Genomic DNA, 22,228 nt, shown 5'->3' with positions numbered 1-22,228 from the left:
ACTGAAGATACTATATATAGTAAAAATATATACATATATATATATGGATTTGCTTGAGTCTTTGCTCTTCTTTATTTTAAACCAGAATTCTAATTACTTAAGTAATTTGTAATTACTTTGCCTTTATAATTATTAGGATCAATATGCTAAGGAATAATATTAAGGTGTATCTGTACATTTATAACCTTGTATTCTGAAAAACTCCTTCACCACTTAACCCATTTTCTTGGAGTTTCTCATTACTCATTTCAGGGCTGTAGTTCTCTGTGGTAACTGCTAAGCAAACTGATGTTATTTTCTAATAATATGTGCCAGAATTGACTCCAATTGGTGTAAATTAGGTTATATTAATATGCATTATACAAATTGTTTTGCATGGAAATTTTATGGGCCCTGTGGTATAAGTTAATCATTTTCTTCTTCTCTTATTTACGATAATCTGACAATGACTGAATTTTAAATTCGAATAATTTGACCAGTAGCTAATTTTTGCTGGATCTGGTAGAAATAAATGAATGAATCTGTTGTTTTTGTCTCTGCACACTACCAGATTTGACCCACTCCTGTAACTGGCTCAGAAGTGTATAAGTCAAATACAGACATACTTTTAAATACAACTTGATCAAAAATGTCCTTACTCATTTTAGAAAATATATAAATATTTTATATTTATTTAAAGTTTAAAAAAACAGTCTCTGTAGGAAGCTATTAAGTACGTATCAGACAAAAAGCAAGGCCAGTCGAGACATTTAGCTTCCCTTTCCTAGATACATAGCTTCCCTGAAATTTAACTGAAATATGGCATAGAATTTCTGAGTAAAGATCACTATTAAGGAATATTGTCCACATTCAACTTTCTCGTTATGCCTTATCGCTGCCATAGTTGGCTTTTTTTAAATAAAGGCTAACATCTTTGGTCAGCTTTGAATGTAAATACAAAGATAAAAGAATATAAATTTCACATATTAGATATAAATAGATACTTCCTACTGAAAATTATATCTGAAATAGCTATTCATTATCACTGATTCAAAAGGATAATTTATTTTTATTAATAAGCCCAATAGGAGATAAATAATTTCATTTTGATAACTTTTGATAAGTAAAAAAATCAATTTATTGTCATTTTGAAAGAGGCTACATTGTAATAATGTTTTGAGAGAGTTTCAAATTCCATTTTCTTGGAAGATGAGTTGTTCTTTGCAGTAACTTGCAGAGCATGCTGACTTATAATGCTGTCCTCCCAACAGAAAATCCAATCTGATTTGACAAGTCACGAGATCAGTTTAGAAGAAATGAAGAAACATTACCAGGGAAAGGAAACTGCCCAAAGGGTACTATCCCAAATTGAAGTGACACAGGTATGTATTATTCCATTAACTAAGGAGCTTGTTTTAGTTGGATATTAAAATATAGTCTATATTAGATAACTTGCTTATTAGCAAATTGGAATTAAGGGCATTAGTTGAAAACTACAAATAATGTATAAACGATACAGACTATTTTGAATTCTACCTTTTAAGGATAAAATAGGTTAATAAATTGTCGTTTATTTAGTATCACTTTAAGAACAATTACTGAATTCTTCTCCCAAATGCATGTATTCTTTGTGCTGGACAAATGAAAAGAGGGTTTCTTCAGTTTGTTTTTATTTTTATTCTTGTATATCTTCCAGAATAAAGGAAGATATGTTAACAAGAATATGACTGGTTATTATTTGGAAGGCAAATTTAAATTGGTGCTTTTTCTTTACAGAAAAAATTGCAAGATGTTTCCATGAAGTTTCGATTATTCCAGAAGCCAGCCAATTTTGAGCAGCGTCTACAGGAAAGTAAGATGATTTTAGATGAAGTGAAGATACACTTGCCTGCATTGGAAACAAAGAGTGTTGAACAGGAAGTAGTACAGTCACAGTTAAATCATTGTGTGGTATGTATTTCAGATGGCAAATATGCAGCTACCCCTTGACTTTCCTTATTGGAATAAGGAACAATATTTGGTATAAGAACAAAAATTAGCACAGGTGTATTGAGAGACAAGAACTATTACTGAAGTAGTAGCCACTTAATACCTCTTCTGAAAATGTCTTCTTTGAGTCTATAATTTTTCAAGGACTGTGCAGAATATAAAGGAAATTGCCTTTGTTTAATTCTTATGGAACTTTGAAAATATTTTTAAATGGAAATCCTGGAAAGAAATATGTTAGTCTGCAACAGCAACAACAGCAGTATCCGCAGTAATAAAAACAATTCTAGAAATGAGTGCCAAGGAAGCTAAGTGATCCACACAAGTCACCTTTAATTCTCAAGGCCACATATTAAATGAGAGAATTTAAAGACAAACAGCAAGTGAAAGGCAAAAGCAAAATTCCAATCCAGGCATGCTTACTCCAAACCCTAGTATCTTTCCATTAAATATCAGGGCTGGGTATGCAGTGAAATTCTGCCAGACCACAAAGACAGAATAAAGAGGCACCAACTATTAGCCTGTAGTGTAAATCTTCACTATGGGGATTTAGAGCAGTGTTCTTCATTCCACTTATTGAAAATTCACCAAGTCAGATGACTCTTCTGATAATGTAAAGCTGAATTATGAGGGCATCTACTAGAGTAAATATAAGTATTATTATAAATGTATGTGTACTATGGAGTATCAGGGTAGAAATTCACATAAAATAAAAACACTGAGTGCTATTAACATTAATGGGAAAAAAGTTTATTTAGTACTTTGTGTTTAAGTATTGTTCCTGCTTCTACTCCGTAACATAAATGAAAAAGAAACCCTTGGGTACATTTCAGTCATATCATTATGAATGGGAAAATATCATTCTTATAAACAAAAATTTTCTTTGTGAAAAATTATGGAGTAATTTTTATTCAGTAACGTAGCTTAATAATACAGGCTGCATTTCAGTGGCGTCATTATTATAAATATTCTCACCCCCAAAAGAAATTTTGAATATCATTTTATATATTAGCTGGTATTAGATAAGTAACATTAGGAATACATGGGAGCATATTTCATCTTACATTTTAAAAAAAATTGAGAGCAAAATGACCCATGTACATTATCATCATGGCTAAGTATATTCACAAAGGGAGAGCTGTTCATTCTTTTCTAGGAACAGGTCTCTAATGGTACCTCATAAAACTTGTCTGCTAGTTAATATGAACTGCAAAAAAAAAAAAAAAAAAAAAAAAAAACCCTACCTGCACCCAGGTGTTACTATGCCCTGACTCAGTACAGAGGAAACAGATCAAAGTATTTACTCAATCTGGTTCTGGTTCTGGTTTAAATGTCAGGACCAATTCATGTCGTTCTTCCATAAGGATATATTTTCTTCACAACTTTTGTAATTTTTCATTACTTAAGATGCTCTCTCACATATACTATAATCATGGCCTTTGCTTTCAAGTAATTTTTGTTCTGTTAAAAAAAAGTCTTACAGGGACTTCCCTGGCGGTTCAGTGGTTAAGACTCCATGCTCCCAATGCAGGGGGCACGGGTTCTATCCCTGGTCGGGGAACTAAGATCCCATATGCTACATGGCGCGGCCTTAAAAAAAAGAAGTCTTACAAACATGAACACAAACAAATATAAAGACTGTTTTCCTTTCTTAATGCTAAATATTTTATCTGTCTATTGAATGATACGATGTAAATGGCTATTTAGTACTTTGAGTGAGCTTTTCTCATAAAGGTAAATAATTGACATTTAAAAAAATTTAAATAGTAAGTCATTTGGAAGTATCTCTGATTCCAAAATTCAAGAATTCAGTCCCAGTGTGATAATTAATGATTTAAATGTTTCTGAATACCCAGATATGTTTATAATTCCTAAGATAGAAGTAAATGAATTAAAAAATCATATGGAAAGTTCAGAAAGAACTCACAATTATTGATAAAGGAATAACATCAGGCAATCATCAAAGAAGGGATTAAGGTGGAAATATTTATGTATGTAGCCTTAATGAATAGGATAATTGCTTAGCATTTACAAAATGCTTTGTTTTAAACACTGATTTTAAACTGAGAAGAAAAAAACAAACCTAATTTCTTTCCTGACTCCCAAATTACAGCAATTACCTACTAGCAACTTTATTTCTTAGTACCAGTAAAATAAATATTTGTTCAGACTCACCACTGAACAACTTAATGCAGCAATGTATAAGTAAACTATTACATATGCATGTATACATATAGACATATACATATGTACATGTACGCATGCATACATATATGCATACATTCAAATGCACATATCTTTCCAAGTAAAATAACTACCAGGGAAAGCTATGACATTTGTTTCATGAGGATTTGTTATGGCAGTATACTACTGTGAACCAATATATGTGTTCTTTATAGTTGTGATGTACATGTGAGTTTTACATAATATTTTATATCACTCTATAGTTAATTAATCAGCCCCATTAAGAAAATTAATTTGTATAATTAATTAACATTTAAAATTACCTTCCCTCCTTATATATGATTTAATATATATTGAAATTATGGTCTGGAAATTTAGATGTTTTATCCCGACTATAACAGCACCATGAGAACAACACTGAACGTGTCTGGCTTGGCCACCACTGATTCTCTAGTGACTCAAATACTGTCTGGTATAAGCAGGCACTCAGCAAATACCTGGGGAATGAGTAAATGAATTTTTCCAAACTCACAGCTAGAATTATATAATTGTAACATTTAAAAACTTGGGTTGCCCAAAAAGTTTGTTTGGTTTTTACTGTAAGATGGCTCCACTAGCACTTAGTTGTGTTTAACTTCATTCAAAACAATTTTGTTAGATTGTATTGTGACAGCTGTCATATCAGCATGCATCTAAAAAAACACATCAAAATTGGTGGATTTTTGTTTAGCCATTTTAATATTGAAGATGGGAGAAAAAAAGCAATGTTTTCAGCATATTATGCTATATTATTTCAAGAAAGGTAAAAATGCAAAAAAAGATTTGTTCAGTGTATGGAGAAGGTGCTGTGGCTGATCAAACATGTCAAAAGTGTTTTGCCGGGCTCCCTGACTTCAGACTATACTACAAAGCTATAGTAATCAAGACAGTATGGTACTGGCACAAAAACAGAAAGATAGATCAATGGAACAGGATAGAAAGCCCAGAGATAAACCCACGCACATATGGTCACCTTATCTTTGATAAAGGAGGCAAGAATATACAGAATATACAGGAGAAAAGACAGCCTCTTCAATAAGTGGTGCTGGGAAAACTGGACAGCTACATGTAAAAGAATGAAATTAGAACACTCCCTAACACCATACACAAAAATAAACTCCAAATGGATTAAAGCCCTAAATGTAAGGCCAGACACTATCAAACTCTTAGAGGAAAACATAGGCAGAACACTCTATGACATAAGTCACAGCAAGATCCTTTTTGACCCACCTCCTAGAGAAATGGAAATAAAAACAAAAATAAACAAATGGGACCTAATGAAACTTCAAAGCTTTTGCACAGCAAAGGAAACCATAAACAAGACGAAAACACAACCCTCAGAATGGGAGAAAATATTTGCAAACGAATCAGCGGACAAAGGATTAATCTCCAAAATATACAAGCAGCTCATGCAGCTCAGTATAAAAAAAAACAAACAACCCAATCCAAAAATAGGCAGAAGACCTAAATAGACATTTCTCCAAAGAAGATATACAGATTGCAAACAAACACATGAAAGAATGCTCAACATCATTAATCATTAGAGAAATGCAAATCAAAACTACAGTGAGATATCGTGTCACACCGGTCAGAATGGCCATCATCAAAAAATCTACAAACAATAAATCCTGGAGAGGGTGTGGAGAAAAGGGAACCCTCTTGCACTGTTGGTGGGAATGTAAACTGATACGGCTCTATGGAGAACAGTATGGAGGTTCCTTAAAAATAGAACTACCATATGACCCAGCAATCCCACTACTGGGCATATACCCTGAGCAAACCATAATTCAAAAAGAGTCATGTACCACCATGTTCATTTCAGCTCTATTTACAATAGCCGGGACGTGGAAGCAACCTAAGTGTCCATCAACAGATGAATGGATAAAGAAGATGTGGCACATATATACAATGGAATATTACTCAGCCATAAAAAGAAACAAAACTGAGTTATTTGTAGTGAGGTGGATAGACCTAGAGTGTGTCCTACAGAGTGAAGTAAGTCAGAAAGAGAAAAACAAATATCATATGCTAGCACATATATATGGAATCTAAAAAACAAAACAATTGGTCATGAAGAACCTAGGGGCAAGACAGGAATAAAGACGCAGACCTACTAGAGAATGGACTTGATGATACGGGGAGGGGGCAGGGTAAGCTGTGACAAAGTGAGAGAGTGGCATGGACATATATACTACCAACCGTGAAATAGATAGCTAGTGGGAAGCAGCCGCATAGCACAGGGAGATCAGCTCCGTGCTTTGTGACCACCTAGAGGGGTGGGATAGGGAGGGTGGGAGGGAGGGAGATGCAAGAGGGAAGAGATATGGGGATATATGTATATGTATAACTGATTCACTTTGTTATAAAGCAGAAACTAACACACCATTGTAAAGCAATTATACTCCAATAAAGATGTTAAAAAAAAAACTGGTTTGCGAAGTTTCGTGCTGGAGATTTCTCACTGGATGATGCTCCAGGGTTGCGTAGACCAGTTGATGTTGATAGTGATCGAGACAGTTTTTGAGAACTATTGATGTTATACCATGCAGGAGATAGCCAACATACTCAGAATATCCAAATCAAGTGTTGAACATCATTTGCACCAGCTTGGTTATGTGAATTGCTTTGGTGTTTGGGTTCCACATAAGTTAAGTGAAAAAAAACTTCTTGACCGTATTTCTGCCTGCGATTCTCTACTTAAATGTAACGAAAATGTTCTGTTTTCAAAACAAATTGTGACGGGGGATGGAAAGTGGATACTGTACGACAGTGTGGAACGGAAGAGATCGTGGGCCAAGCGAAATGAACCACCACCACCCATGCCAAAGGCTGGTCTTCATCCAAAGAAGTTGATGTTCTGTACATGGTGGGATTGGAAGGGAGTCCTGTATTACGAGTTTTTTCTGGAAAACCAAATGATTAATTCCAACAAGTACTGCTCCCAATTAGACCAACTGAAAGCAGCACTTGACAAAAAGAGTCCAGAATTAGTCAACAGAAAATGCATAATCTTCCATCAGGATAACGCAAGACCGCATGTTCCTTTGATGACCAGGCACAAATTGTTACAGCTTGGCTGGGAAGTTCTGATTCATCTGCTGTATTCACCAGACATTGCACCTTCAGATTTCCATTAATTTCAGTCTTTACAAAATTCTCTTAATAGAAAACATTTCAATTCCCTGGAAGGCCGTAAAAGCCACCTGGAACAGTTCTTTGCTCAAAAAGATAAGACATTTTGGGAAGATGGAATTATGAAGCTACCTGAAAAATGGCAGAAGGTAGTGGAACAAAACAATGAATGTGTTGTTCAATAAAGTTCTTGGTGAAAATGAAAAATGTATCTTTCATTTTTACTTTAAAAACTGAAGGAACCTTTTGACCAACCCAATAGAAATCATATAACTTTTAGAAATGATCTTTATAAACTTGGAATGAAAAATTAAATATATGTGTTATGTACCCTTACTTTGGTAAGTATAACTACACAATATGCATGTCTTTATGTGTACATATAATTACAAATAGAAGCATTAAATCAACAGAAAATGCAAAAGCTAGATATTGACCACAGCTGCAAAATGCTACTCCATTAAAACTGTAACCATAGAATAGCATTTCAGGTGATCTCTACTCCTGTTTCTTTTTATTAATAATAGTATGAACTAGACACTATTGCTTATTATTCTGTTTTGTTTTATGTTTTAACTTAGAACTTGTATAAAAGTCTGAGTGAAGTGAAGTCTGAAGTGGAAATGGTGATCAAAACTGGACGTCAGATTGTACAGAAGAAGCAGACGGAAAACCCTAAAGAGCTTGATGAAAGAGTAACGGCTTTGAAATTGCATTATAATGAGCTGGGAGCAAAGGTGTGTGCATGCTGAAACTACAAGCACTGGCTACTTCCCACTTTCCTTATATATTGTAAAGTAAGAGTCAGTAATTATGCACAATTAATGTCTTAGGAACGCTAAATCATTTACTCCCTACAGATAGATGGATACATGGATACATACATAGACAGAGAGATAGATAAATTCCAATTTGCAGTTCTTAAGAAACAGTAATTAATCAGCGAGGGTCTTCTTTTCAGTCTACATTAAAAAATATGTACAGCTCAGAGAGATTTTTATTGGCCCATCAGATAATTCTAAAAGGGTTTCTTTGTTCTAAACTTGCCCCTTCTTTTCATTGTCTATATTTACTTGTGATGACTCAAAGGCTGGTAATTTTATAAACTAATATACCGACTTATATTTAGGTACAGTGGAGTTGATACATTCTACATAGAAAGAGCTTTACTGAGACCACTGGGGAGAAGAGTGTCTGTTTTTACGGCTCAGGTTCCCAACTTTATTGAATATAACAACATCAATGAGAAAATTGTCACTTCATCTTAGACACAAATGTAAATGCTTGCCCATATTTGAGAAGTAGCCATGCAGAGTCAGAATTCTAACATTGCACCCTGAAAGTAGATTGAAGGTTATGTCTTGAAGCTACAAATTGCAAATTACTTATCACTGAGAGAAAGTTAGTTTTAGATTCAAATGAAAATCTGAAAATCACCATTCATATTAGTTGATAGTCTTTATTTTTATATTTAAAAAACCTTCTAATTTAAAGTTTTGAAAGAGAATTAGCTGTTTCAAATATAAATTATTGTCTGGGCCTTTTCTTTGCCTTGAAGAATTTGCACAAAATCTTTTCCTTTGCAAGAGTAAATTTAACATAATGTAGAATAAATCACTTTGAATTTAAAACAATAAAAATGACATTAGAGGACTCTTAGTGTCCTGAGTTGATTATTATTAAGGAGTGAATGATTCTTACGATGATGTGAAGACCTCTTTATCCCTGAAAATGTATATTTGGAAGTGTATGTTTATTTAACCATTTGGCACTGAGTAATATCATTAAAGCAAAATGAACAATTACTAAGAAATCATACTTAGCTTTAAAAGCATGACAGAGCACAGCAAAAATGTGGGGCAGGCATTTATTTTTGAAATAAAGATTTAGAAACATGAGTGATAAAGGGAATATGTACAAATATCATATTATAAAATGGCAGAAGTCATGTATTCCTTTTCTGAGAAAAAATTGTTCATATTTAAGTCTTCCGAGCACCTTCAACAATAGTGGTTTTGTTTTATGGAAACAGAGGATATCTTAATGTATTATTCTTTTTATATAAATATACAAACCCTTCTATTTTAATGGTCTTCAGAATTTAAATCATTTTACTTGCCTCAGTTCAATATGTATTACTCTTTTGGATTAGTCAGCTTAGGCTGCCATAACAAAATACCATAGACTAGGTGGCTTAAACAAGAACATTTTGTTTCTCACAGTGCCGGAGGCTGGTAAGTTCAAGATCAAGGTGTCAGTCTAGTAAGGACCCTCTTCCTGGCTTGCAGATGGCCACTTTCTCACTGTGTTCTCACATGGTGGAGAAGGAGGGGGAGTGGGAGGGGTGGGGGAAGGAAGGGGAGAAGAGGATAAGAGGGATGGAGGGAGAAGGAGGGATATCTTTTTCTTCCTCTTCTAGTAGGGCCACAATCCTATCTGATTAGGGTACCACCCTGTGACCTCATTTAGCCTTAACTACTTTCCAAACACTCTATATTCAGGTACAGTCACATGGGAGCTTGGGCTTCAGTTTATTAATTTTGGGGGCATTTCAGTTCAGAGCATGACAGTTTTCTTAACACAATTTTATTAGTTTGGTTAATATCACCAACTTAGCTTAATTGTTCAATGAATAAAAATAGAGTTTCTTATATCTAAATCTATTTAATTTTATTGAGTGATATTACACCTAGCACCCTAGATATAATAATACTTACAGTTCCTGTATGCTTATTATATTACAATATACATAAATAGCAATATTCATTTTAGCCTCAAATGCTCATACTCAAAGCCTCAATACTCATGTCAGCCTCACTTACATTTTTAAGCGTTCATGAAATAATGATTTCTACTGTGGGTGGCACTATTTTAAATGTATCCTTTCTCCACCAAAAAAAAAAAAAGTGTAAAACTCAATTTTCCTTAAGATGACAGTGTCTCCTGTTTTATTAAAACCTATTTATCTGGATATAAACAAAGTAGAATAAATAAAAATCAATAATGCATTAGCTCTGGGAAGATAGAATTTATTTGAAATATTGAATCTAGAATTCTTTTTCTACCAATAATGCATAGAAAAAATAACTATGCATAGGAACACACCATAAGGTGTATATTTTTTCTCCCACATACAAGTAAAATCCTTGCAACTCAAAATGGCAGATGCTTTCACTTCCCTGAAGGGAAGAATAGAAGGGAAAATCTGTAAAAAAAAAAAAAAAAAAATTGAATTTGCAGCCTCAGCAACTAAACACTTTTTTTTTTTAATGTACGCACACCTCTGTTAAAGAAACAAATTTTGCTGAGTATTTGGAATTTTTCTCAAAGTTTCAGGGTATTTATCTTCATTGAAGTATTTAAAATTCTTTAAAGATATCTTTGCCATTTTTTTCATGCTTATGGCTGAATTGTTATTTTGTTTGTAGAATATATAAGTGTGTGTATATATATATATACACACGTGTGTGTGTGTGTGTGTGTGTGTGTGTGTATCAACAAGAGATAAGAGATTCTGGGCTTTTTATTCAACCAGCCAATTCACAAGATGTAGGCACATCAGGAAAAGTGGTGGACAAACACAAATGTGTTCATTTTCTGTGTGAGAACATGGAACAATTTGACTTTGAGGGTCTTAGTTTTAAACACTGAGAACTGGAACACAGGATCAAGTCATGATTTCTCTATTAATGAGAGTGAAAATTGTGTTATGGTATCAAATTTTGTTGCCCCCTTTGGGTAATAAATGTATATTTAAGGAGGAAGTGACCTATTCTTTGTGTTGTTTTTGTGCAAAAGTGAGGCACTTTAAAGATGCAATGACAGTAAAATTGGCTATTCTAAGTATTTTATAAATATTTTTGCCTTTGGAGAGAAATAGTATTCTTTCCCCATTTTGATTCCTTACCAGTAAGGGCAAGCCTCATTTGTAAATGTTCTTGCCCATCTCTTTGACAGATGACTGAAGGGTTTCTAAAAGAAACGTGTCATATCTTCAGTTTGATTTATATCATTCTATTTATTTTAAAAAGTTTGTCCATAATTTATTTTTTATTTATATTAGGGAAAATAATAGCTTTTCTTTCTACCTGATGCAGGACACTATCTTTTGGAGAAACGATCTCATCTTCCCTAGACTGTGCTTATTCACTATTAATATTCAGAATATATAATTTTTCTAAAATATTATTTTTAAAAAGTAAGAAAAAGTTTATTTTAAAATGACAAAAATATGAAATTTCCAATTAAGTAGCTAAAATTAAACTTGAATTGAAAAAGTAAACCAAACTACATTTTATTATCATTCTTTTCAGGTAACAGAAAGAAAGCAACAGTTGGAGAAATGCTTGAAATTGTCCCGTAAGATGCGAAAGGAAATGAATGCCTTGACAGAATGGCTGGCAGCTACAGATATGGAATTGACAAAGAGATCAGCCGTGGAAGGAATGCCTAGTAATTTGGATTCTGAAGTTGCCTGGGGAAAGGTAAAACCTATATCACTGAAGGTTATTTTTAGCATACATGAAACATACAGCAATATGATTTTTCAAGGAACTATTAGTGTGCAATGATAATAGATTCATGAATATTATTGTGCTTCATTCTTCCGTTCCTCAAAAATTCATCAGTAGTTTAACTGTATATTTCAGGAATACAGTAAAGCCAGTGGGAAGCTTTAGCAAGTGTCTCTCCAAAGCTTGTTTAGAATTAGGTAGGTTATGAATAAAAATATATTCATCCTTAAAATATATACATCAGTCCTTAAAAATATATACATCATTAGTCAGAAAGTGAGTCCAAAGATGAGATTCTTTGTTTCCTAGCTTGCCTAAGAGACTATTCAGGTGGACCCCACAGCCACGAGGAAGGCAAAGATGCAGAGACTGCAGACAGTTGGGCAGGACAGACTCACAAGATCAGCAGATTGTTGATGTCGCAGTCACAGAAAAAATCTCATGGGGTCTGTATGACCACTATCGTTGCCATCACCAAACGGCACGGGATTTCCTTTAATCCTCAACTGGTAGATTCTTGCTGTTTCTCTGACAGCCAATCAGACATCATTGTTCTCTACAGTTCAAGGTCAAGGCACTAATAGCTTAATATTTTTTTTCAGTTGATATATTACTACATTACTTAAAAGTGTGTTGATATAAAGTAAATAGTTGATATTAATAATGTGTTTTCACCTTAAACTTTGCCAAGCCTTTGGGCACTTAGAAAAAAATAAATCATAGCACACTCTGCCCCCTCATTTTTTTAAATTAACAGACATGTGCCTGCGTTAACTAGATGTTTAAGAGATCTGTGCTTTATTCTGAATTCAAGAAGCCTATCTAGATTATCCAAATTTGGGAAATTTTAATTGCATTATGTAAAAACTTAGTCATACAATGAGATCAAAACTGAAAACATTTTCTTTATGTAGATTCAGATGACAAGTAGATGTAAACATTTGTTACATACAATTTTTGTCAAATAAACATTAGGGAATAAATGTCTTTTTCTTCCCTTTCAGAATAGATTTGTTGTTAGAGATAAGATATTTACTTGGAGTTATTAGTTCAGGATCGTATATATTGTGAGATTATTACAGTAGTGAGTGTACAGAGGGTACAGATTAGAAGTTACATTGGCCTTTTATTTCCCCTTATCACCCAAACAAACATCATATTTCTATGTGATAATTTAGTTGGGATCAATGACAATCATGTATTTAGGTGCAAGCTGGGCTGTTATAAGAAATAAGCCAAAATTCCATTTGCCAGATCTTAATCACATGATCATATCTAGCCTTCAGGGAGGGTGGCAAAAGATGGTCTCTATCTGGCTGGGTAGCCAGTGTGTCCTGCTGAAATGATGAGTAGGTCTTATACTAAAATGAAGAAAAAGAGAATGCATTCCCAGGGACAGACAGCACTTTTGGCCAGAGCAGTATCACCTTTTCCTTTTCCATCCTAAGATAAAGACAGAGAAAGTCCTGAATGATCTATCTCTCTATATATATATGACCTACGCATCGCAGTTTCAACCATAAGTACTCATAAATTTTAAAAAAGCCCAGAAAATATTTATGATCTATTAAAGTATAAAATATGGTAAAACATCCATGGGACATGTAGAGGATTCATGAAAATGATCCAGGCTTCATTCTGTCACCCTTCCCTTAATGCTAGGGACAATATATTTGGTTGTTCATATCCAGTTTAATGGATATGTTAGTTTACTAGGGCGGCCTAACAAAATACCACAGGCTGAGAGGCTTAAACAACAGAAGTTTATTTTCTCACAGTTCTGGAGGCTGGAAGTCTGAGGCCAAGGCTTTGGCAGGGTTGTTTTTTTTTTGAGGACTCTCTCCATGTCTTGTAAATAGCTGTCTTCAGATGGTCTTCCCTCTGTACATGCATGTCTCCCAATTTCTCTTATAAGGACACCAGTCATTTTGGATTAGGGTCTACCCTAATGACCTTTTTTTTTTTTTAACTTAATTACCTCTTTAAATGTCCTGTCTGCAAATAGGGTCACATTCTGAGGTACTGGGGTTAGGATTTCATCATATGAATGTTGAGGGAACACAATTCATCCCATATTAGTAGAGTAGCTTTCTAAATATAATGAGGAATGCTAACATAATGGTGCGCAAAGGAGTAGAGCTATACATGAAGGGAATTTGAACAATTCTGACTACAATGTATAACTGACTGAGGTGAAACTACAGAAGTATGCCACGTATGAACTCAAAATTCCAGAGTCTCCATAAGGTCATTGAATATGTCACCTAAGGAGATATGTTTGCTTTAGCTTCACCATAAAATCATTAAAATATAAGATAAAGAACTTGGCAAGGTTTCTAGATAATCCTTGTCATATTAGAAAGCTTGAGTGTTCTGGAGATGGCTCAGCTTACTGAGTCTATCTGAAGCATTTTCCATAAAACTCTGGAGCAATACTAATTTGAGATACAACAGGAAAAAAAGGATAGAAATCTGGCGTTTTTCTTTGTCTATATGATAATTTATCACTCTTTCTCGATCTTTTGAAACACTAAGCTGCTAATGATATACTTTTAGACCCCTTAGTGGTCAAATGAAAAGGATACACATTTACATCTTAATCACATAATTTTTTAATAAACTCATTTGGAAGGTGCTGAAGCTTTTTCAAAAATTACAGTCATATAGTAAAAACATGCGGCTTACAGATATAAAGCAGTCACATTTATGATAATGATTCTACTTTCTTGAAATGAAAAAAAAGTTAAACTTTCATACATGAAACCCCATGACTCCTTAGTACATTCTCATTTCAAATGCTTTCTTGGTAGATGGAGAACTTGACTCAGACTGTTAGTCTCACCTGCCATTTCAAAAGATAAATGTCAGACTTCTTTTCAAAACAAATTCATTTATTTATTTTTGGTTTCTTTTTATTGAAGTATAATTGGCATATAACATTGTATTAGTTTAAGGTGTACAGCATAAACGTTCGACATTTGCATACAATGTGAAATGATCACCACGGCAAGTCTCATTACCATCTGTCACTATGCAAAGTTACAAATCTTTTTCTTCTTGTGATGAGAACTTTTAAGATGTACTTTTTTCGCAACTTGAAAATTTGTAATATAATTTTGTCAGCTATAGTCACCATCCTGTACGTTACATCCTCATGACTTACTTTATAACTGCAAGTTTGTACCTCTTTTTTTTCATTTCCCACATTCTTTTTATTTTTTCTATAATGTAGTCAGTAGCACAAGCTTAATCACTTATTCGAAAATCAAGTGATGTTCTTTCCACCTCATGCATCATCACCAGCAATAAAAATCCTGAGATTGGGACGTTTCAGGCAGCATTTTGATACCGCACTAGGTGGAAAAAATCCAACTTTTTTTTTTCTTTTCCATTTTAGTAGTCATTGACGTTTTATTTTTTCTTTCAGTTTTACTGAGATATAATTGACATACAGCACTGTATAAGTTTAAGGTGTACGCCATAAAGATTTGATTTATGTACATCATGAGATGATGACCACAATATGTTTAGTTAATATCTATCATCTCATACACAAACAAAAGAAAAAATGTTTTTCCTTGTGATGAGAAAGCTTAGCATTGACTCTCTTAACGACTTTCATATATAATATACAGCAGTGTTAATTAATCATGTTGTACGCTATATCCCTGAGTACTTGTTTATGTTAAAACTGAAAGTTTATAAAGCAGAAACTAACACACCATTGTAAAGCAATTATACCCCAATAAAGATGTTAAAAAAAAAAAAACAAAAAAAACTGAAAGTTTATATCTTTTGACCACTTTCATCCAATTTCCCCTCCCCCAACCCCCTACTCTGATAACCATAAATCTGATCTCTTTTTCTATGAGTTTGTTTGTTTTTAAAGTATAATTGGCCTACAAAACTATGTTACTTCCTGGTACACAATATATTGACTTTATATTTCTATATATTACAAAATGATCACCATGATGTCTAGTTACCATCTGTCACCATACAAAGATTATTATTATTTACTGTATTCCCCACACTATGTATTTCATACCCATAACTCATTTATTTTATAACTGTAAGTTTGCACCTCTTAATCCCCTTCCCCTATCTTGCCCCCATCCTCTGGCAACTACATGTTTGTTCTCTGTATCTATGACTCTGTTTCTATTTTGTTATTTATTTTGTCTTTTTAGATTCCACATATAAGTGAAATCATATGGTATTTGTCTTTGTCTGTACCTCTTGAGTGCCTCCTTCACCCATTTCTCCCACACCCCAACACCCGTCCCCCCTAGCAATTACCAATCTGTTCTCTGTAAGTTTTGTTTTTTTGGATTCCCCATATAAGTGAAATCATATGGTATTTGTCTTTCTCTGACTTACTTCATTTAACATAATACCATCAAGGTCCATCCATGTTGTAGCAAATTTCACGATTTCATTCCTTTTTATGGCTGAGTTGTATTCCAGTGTGTGTGTGTGTGTGTGTGTGTGTGTGTGTGTGTGTGTGTGTGTGTGTGTGTACATCACATCTTCTTTATCCATTAATACATCAGTGGACACTTAGGTTGTTTTCATATCTTGGCTATTGTAAATAGTACTGCAATGGACATACAGGTGCATGTATCTTTTAGAATTATTGTTTTCATTTTCTTTTGATAAATACCCAGAAGTAGAATTGCTGGATCATATGATAGTTTTATTTTAATTTTTTTTTGAGGAACATCCATACTGGTTTCTGTAGAGACTGCACCAGTTTACATTCCCACCAACAGTGCACTAGGGTTGCCTTTTCTTTGCATCCTTGCCAACACTTGTTATTTCTTGTCCTTTTGATAATAGCCATTATGACAGCTGTGAAGGGGTATCTCATTGTGGTGATTAACATTTCCCTGATGATTAGTGATATTGAGCATCTTCCCATGTGCCTGTTGACTATCTGTATGTCTCCTTTGGAAAAAAAGTATCTATTTAGATCCTCTGCTCATTTTTTAATCAGATTATTTGAGTTTTTTTCTTACTGAATTGTATGAGCTCTTTATATATTTTGGATATTAACCCCTTATAGATATGTGATTTGCAAATATCTTCTCCCATTCAGTAGATTGCCATTTCATTTTGATAATGGCTTCCTTCACTGTACAGAAGCTTTTTAGTTTCATGTAGTCCCATTTGCTTATGTTTGCTTTTGTTGCAATTGCCTTTGGAATCAGATTCAAAAAATATTGCTAAGACTGATGTCCAGAAGCTTTACAGAGTTTTATGGTCTTACATTCAACTCTTTAATCCATTTTGAGTTAATTTTTGTATATGGTGAAAGATAGTAGTCCAGGTTTATTCTTCTGAATGTAGTTGTCCAGTTTCCCCAACACCATTAATTGAAGAGACTGTCATTCCCCCCATATTCATGGCTCCTTTGTCATAGATTAATTGGCCATATATACATGGGTTCATTTCTGGGCTATGTTCCACTGATCTGTGTGTCTGTTTGTATGCCAAAAGCACACTCTTTAAATTATTATAGCTTTGATGTATAATTTGAAATTAGGGAGCATGATGCCTCCACCTATATTCTTCTTCTTTCAAAGATTGCTTTGTCTATTCAGGATCTTTTGTGATTCTATACATATTTGAGTATGGTTTGTTGTATTTCTGGGAAAAATGTCATTGGAATTTTGATAGTGATTGCATTGAAATTGTAGTTTGCTTTGAGTAATATGGACATTTGAGCAACATTAATTCTTCCAATCCATGAGCATGGAATATCTTTCCATTTATTTGTGTTTTTTTCACTCTTTTCATCAGTGTCTTACAGTTTTAAGTGTATAGGTTCTTTAACTCCTTAGTTAAATTTACTCCTAGGCATTCTATTCTTCTTAATGGAATTGTAGAATGGGTTTACAATGAAATTGTAAATGGGTTTATTTTTTTAATTTCTCTTTCTGATACTTTTAGTGTATCAAAATGCAACAGATTTTTGTGTATTGATTTTGTACTCTGCTGAGTTACTGAATTTATAAGTTTTAAAAGTTTTTTGGTAGAGTCTTTAGGGTTTTCTATATGTAAAGTTATGTTGTTCACAAATAGTGACAGTTTTACTTCTTTCTTTCCAATGTGGGTGCCTGTTATTGCTTTTTCCTGCTTAATTGCTCAGGCTAGTACTTCTAATACTATGTTGAATAAAAGTGGGGGGAGTGGACAACCTTGTCTTGTTCTTGATCTTAGAGGAGAATCTTTCAGTTTTCTTCATTATGATGTTAACTGTAGGTTTGTGAAAAATGGCCTTTATTATGTTGAGGTACATTCCCTCTATATCCAGTTTGTTGAGAATTTTTATTATGGATTGGTATTGATTTTTGTCATATGCTTTTCCTACATCTACTGAGATGATCATATAATTTTTATTCTTCATCTTGTTAACATGGTGTATCATGTTGATTGATTTGCAGAGGTTGAAGCTTCCTTTCATCCCTGGAATAAATCCCACTTCATCAAGATGTATAATCCTTTTAATGTATTCTTGAATTCATTTGCTAATGCTTAGTTGAAGATTTTTGCATCTATGTTAATCAGAGATCTTGGCCTGTAATTTTCTCTTTTTGTGGTGTCCTTCTCTGGTTTTGGTATCAGGGTGATGCTAGCCTCATAACGTGAGCTTGGGAGCACTTGCTCCTCTACAATTTCTTAGAAGAGTTTGAGAAGGACAGGTATTAAATATTATTTGAATATTTGATAGACTTCATCACTGAAGTTGTCTGGTCCTGGACTTTTGTTTGTTGGGTGTTCTTTGGTTATTGATTCAGTCTCCTTACTAGTAATTGGTCTATTCATATTTTTTATTTCTTCATGATTCAGTCTTTGAAGATAGTATGTTTCTAGGAATGTATCCATTTCTTGTAGGTTGTCCAGTTTGTTGGCATATAATTGCTCATAGTAGTCTCTTATGGTCCTTCATATTTGTTTGGTGTCAGTTGTAATTTCTCCTCTTTCATTTCTGGTCTTATTTATTTGAACCCTCTCTCTTTTTTTCTTAGTGAGTCTACCTAAAGGATTGTCCATTTTGCTTATCTTTCCCAAGGAATTGTTCTTAGTTTCATTGATATTTTATGTTGTCTTTTTGGTCTCTATTTCATTTATTTCTGCTCTGACCATTATTATTTCCTTCTTTCTAATAACTTTGGGCTTTGTTTGTTCTTGTTTTTCTCTTTCCTTTAGGTGTAAAGTTAGACTGTTTATTTGAGATTTTCCTTATTTCTTGAGGTAGGCCTATGTTTCTATGAACTTTGAACGTCCCTCTTAAAACTGCTTTCTCCATCCCATAGATTTGGTATATATCCTCTTGCATTTGTCTCAAGGTATTTCTTTAAATTTCTTCTTTGCTTTCCTCATTGACCCATTGGTTGTTCAGTAGTTGGTTGTTTAATCTCCACATATTTTTACTGATTCTTTCTTCTGCTTTTTCTAGTCTTCTGTTGAACTCCTCTAGTGTATTTTAAAGTTCAGTTGTTATAATCTTCAGCTCTTTAGTTTCTGTTTGGTACTTATATTTTCTGTCTCTGTTGAAGTTCTCCCTGTATTCATCCATTCTTCTGAGTCCAGTGAGCATTTTTTGACCATTACTTTGAAATATTTATCAGGTAAATTCCTTATCTCCATTTCATTGAGATATTTTTATCTGTGTTTTTTTTTTTTACTTCTCCTTTCATTTGGAACCTATTCCCCTATCTCCGCATTTTGCTTGACTCTGTGTTTGTTTCTGTGTGTTAGGTGAAACAGCTACTTCTCCCGGTCTTGCAGGAGTGGCAAGAAAAAAAATTAAAATAACAGGAATAAAACATTTTAGAATAAGAATAACAGAAATAAGATAAAAAGTTTATAATGGGAATTGCAAAGTTAAACCGTTAATACTAATTTGAAATTCCTAAAGCCCAGTAGCTGTTTCATTCTAATTTTTTAAATTTTTGGCTGCATTGGGTCTTCATTGCTATGTGCAGGCTTTCTCTAGTTGTGGCAAGCGAGGGCTACTCTTCATTGCGGTGTGCGGGATTCTCATTGCAGTGGCTTCTCTTGTGGAGCACGGGCTGTAGGTGCACAGGCTTCAGTAGTTGTGGCACATGGGCTCAGTAGTTGTGGTTCACGGGCTCAGTAGTTGTGGCTCACGGGCTCAGTAGTTGTGGCTCGTGGGCTCTAGAGCACAGGCTCAGTAGTTGTGGTGCACGGGCTTCGTTTCTCCACGGCATGTGGGATCTTCCCAGACCAGGGCTCGAACCCGTGTCCCCTGCATTGGCAGGCAGATTCTTAACCACTGGGCCACCAGGGAAGTCCCTCATTCTATTTTTAAATTCAACAATTTGCCTCCATCAGAGTAGTGATAAACAGGGAAAATTAATATTAAGATTTTGATAGAGTGGATCACTTCTAGCTGCATGGTCTGGACAACAGAGATGCCATAAGAAAACCACAACTGTGATGTTTGTCACTCCATGAATGATCACATATATTCCCTCTTTGTACTGTACAAATCTCTGATAATGGATCTTGCCAGGTTGAGGTCAGAAACACTGATGGCTCTAGTGTAGAGACAGAGACAACAGAAGGGGAGGGTAAGGCAAACTAGGGGAGGTTACCAGCACCTGGGGAGTTGGAGTACCAGCACTGTACAAGATCCCTGAGCTGTCATGATAACCCCTACTCTCATGGGCATTAACAGTTTCACTTGCCAAAAGGACAGGGAAAGTATCTGTTTTGTTCACTGGTTTTTCCCATGCGCATAAAATAGTATCTGATATGTAGTACGTGCTCAATAAAAATCTCTTCTATATAGTAAATTGTAATTTAAGAGATAAAAATTAAAAGAATGCCAAAACGTTTCTTGAGAGAAGAGAAAAATGCTGATTTGCTTTCAGAGTTTGGTAATTTTTAGACCAAATGGAAACAATCATCTGACCAAATGTTCCCATTTTATAGATGAGAAAATAGAAGTCCTGGTATATAGCAACTCTGCAACTAGAATCCAACACTATCTCTGATTTTAAGGTATCTAAAGTGACAAAAAGCTATTTGTCATCCGCAATGAGAATAAAATACAGCATGGCTAAATTTGAAGTGCACAATGTATAAGTCCACATAAAAATAATAAAATGAAAATTCTGTGTGCATTTATCACCTATTTAGTCTGTAATCTATGGCCACTGGTGTGATATTAGATTTTAGATATTATTTGTTGATGTCTTAAAATCATGGCCCAGTGGTTAGAACTCTGTGCTTTCACTGAGAAGGGAATGGGTTCAATTCCTAGTCAAGGAACTAAGATCCTGCAAGCCACGCAGCATGGCCAAAAAAAAAAAAAGAATCACTTTGGTTAGGTGGATATAAGTAAATCAATTCTGAATATCCCATTACTGGTCCCAGTTGTTTAGCATATGAATTGAGCACAGAAATATAACCATCGGAAAATAAATATTTCTGTAATTAAATAGAAGTTTATATCTCGGATGATCATTATGTCTGGAAAATATAAGCTTCAGCAAAGTTTAATCTACATGATTTTCTGATTTAACTGCTAACAGATTTCTTTCATTCCTAATTTAATTTCAGTAGCCAAAAATTCAAAGCCAGTTAAATAATTCAGCTATATTAAAGCCCTTTAATATTCACAGTGTTATCTAAAAATTAAAATGGTTAAATATCATTCCCTAGAAAAATAATTTTTGTCCTTTAATAGTTTAAAGGTTTAATAGTTTAATAGTTTAATCCATCAACTTTTTGGATAATTCATATTTACCATTTTACATAAATTGACCTTTAATTTTTATTAACAGTAGTCGTGGGATACCAAGAGTTACGTGTTAGAATCACACACACACACACACACACACACACACACACACACACACACACACACACACACTCTCTCTCAAATGTTGAGTTTAACTCAGGGTATTATAATGCAAAATAATTCATGTCTAAATAGCCACTTACGTAACAAGTCATGATTTTCACATTTATTTCAGGGACAAATTTTTATAATAGTCAACATTAGGAACAACAATTATAACTTTCCTCAATTATCCTTCTGCTGTCACTTCAGTGCTAAAATTTAATGAGAGTTACCCACTAAGATCTCATGACATAATGTATCATTCTGTTTTGCCAGTGGTTCTCAGCATTGGCCGCACATTGAAATCACCTGGGGAACTTTAAAAGCCTACCAGTGCTGAGGGCCCACCCGCAGAAATTCTGATTTAATTGGTCTGAGTGTGGCCAGTGTCTCTAATATTCAGTAAAGTTTGAGAACCACTAGCTAGTGCAGTACAAGCAGTCTTACGAGATCTACGTTCAGTTCAGCCAATGATGTCCTGTAGTTTTTTTTTTTTTTAACAATTATCTTTCACGGT

The 22,228-nt window shown here is 34.1% G+C and overlaps 1 protein-coding gene across 1 annotated transcript in view; it reads left to right on the top strand.

Moving 5' to 3' along the window:
* DMD (dystrophin) overlaps positions 1–22,228 on the top strand; it is a 2,035,184-nt gene that overhangs the window by 725,011 nt on the left and 1,287,945 nt on the right. The window contains exons 31-34 of the mRNA XM_065901098.1: positions 1,251–1,361; positions 1,756–1,929; positions 7,902–8,057; positions 11,634–11,804. Of these exons, the coding sequence (XP_065757170.1) occupies positions 1,251–1,361; positions 1,756–1,929; positions 7,902–8,057; positions 11,634–11,804 (612 nt within the window). The remainder of the gene's footprint in view (positions 1–1,250; positions 1,362–1,755; positions 1,930–7,901; positions 8,058–11,633; positions 11,805–22,228) is intronic.

The sequence above is a fragment of the Phocoena phocoena genome, chromosome X, assembly GCF_963924675.1.
Source record: "Phocoena phocoena chromosome X, mPhoPho1.1, whole genome shotgun sequence".
In the NCBI taxonomy this organism is placed as follows: Eukaryota; Metazoa; Chordata; class Mammalia; order Artiodactyla; family Phocoenidae; genus Phocoena; species Phocoena phocoena.
Note: the sequence above shows the minus strand (reverse complement) of the source record. Positions and strands in the feature narration are given on the sequence as shown.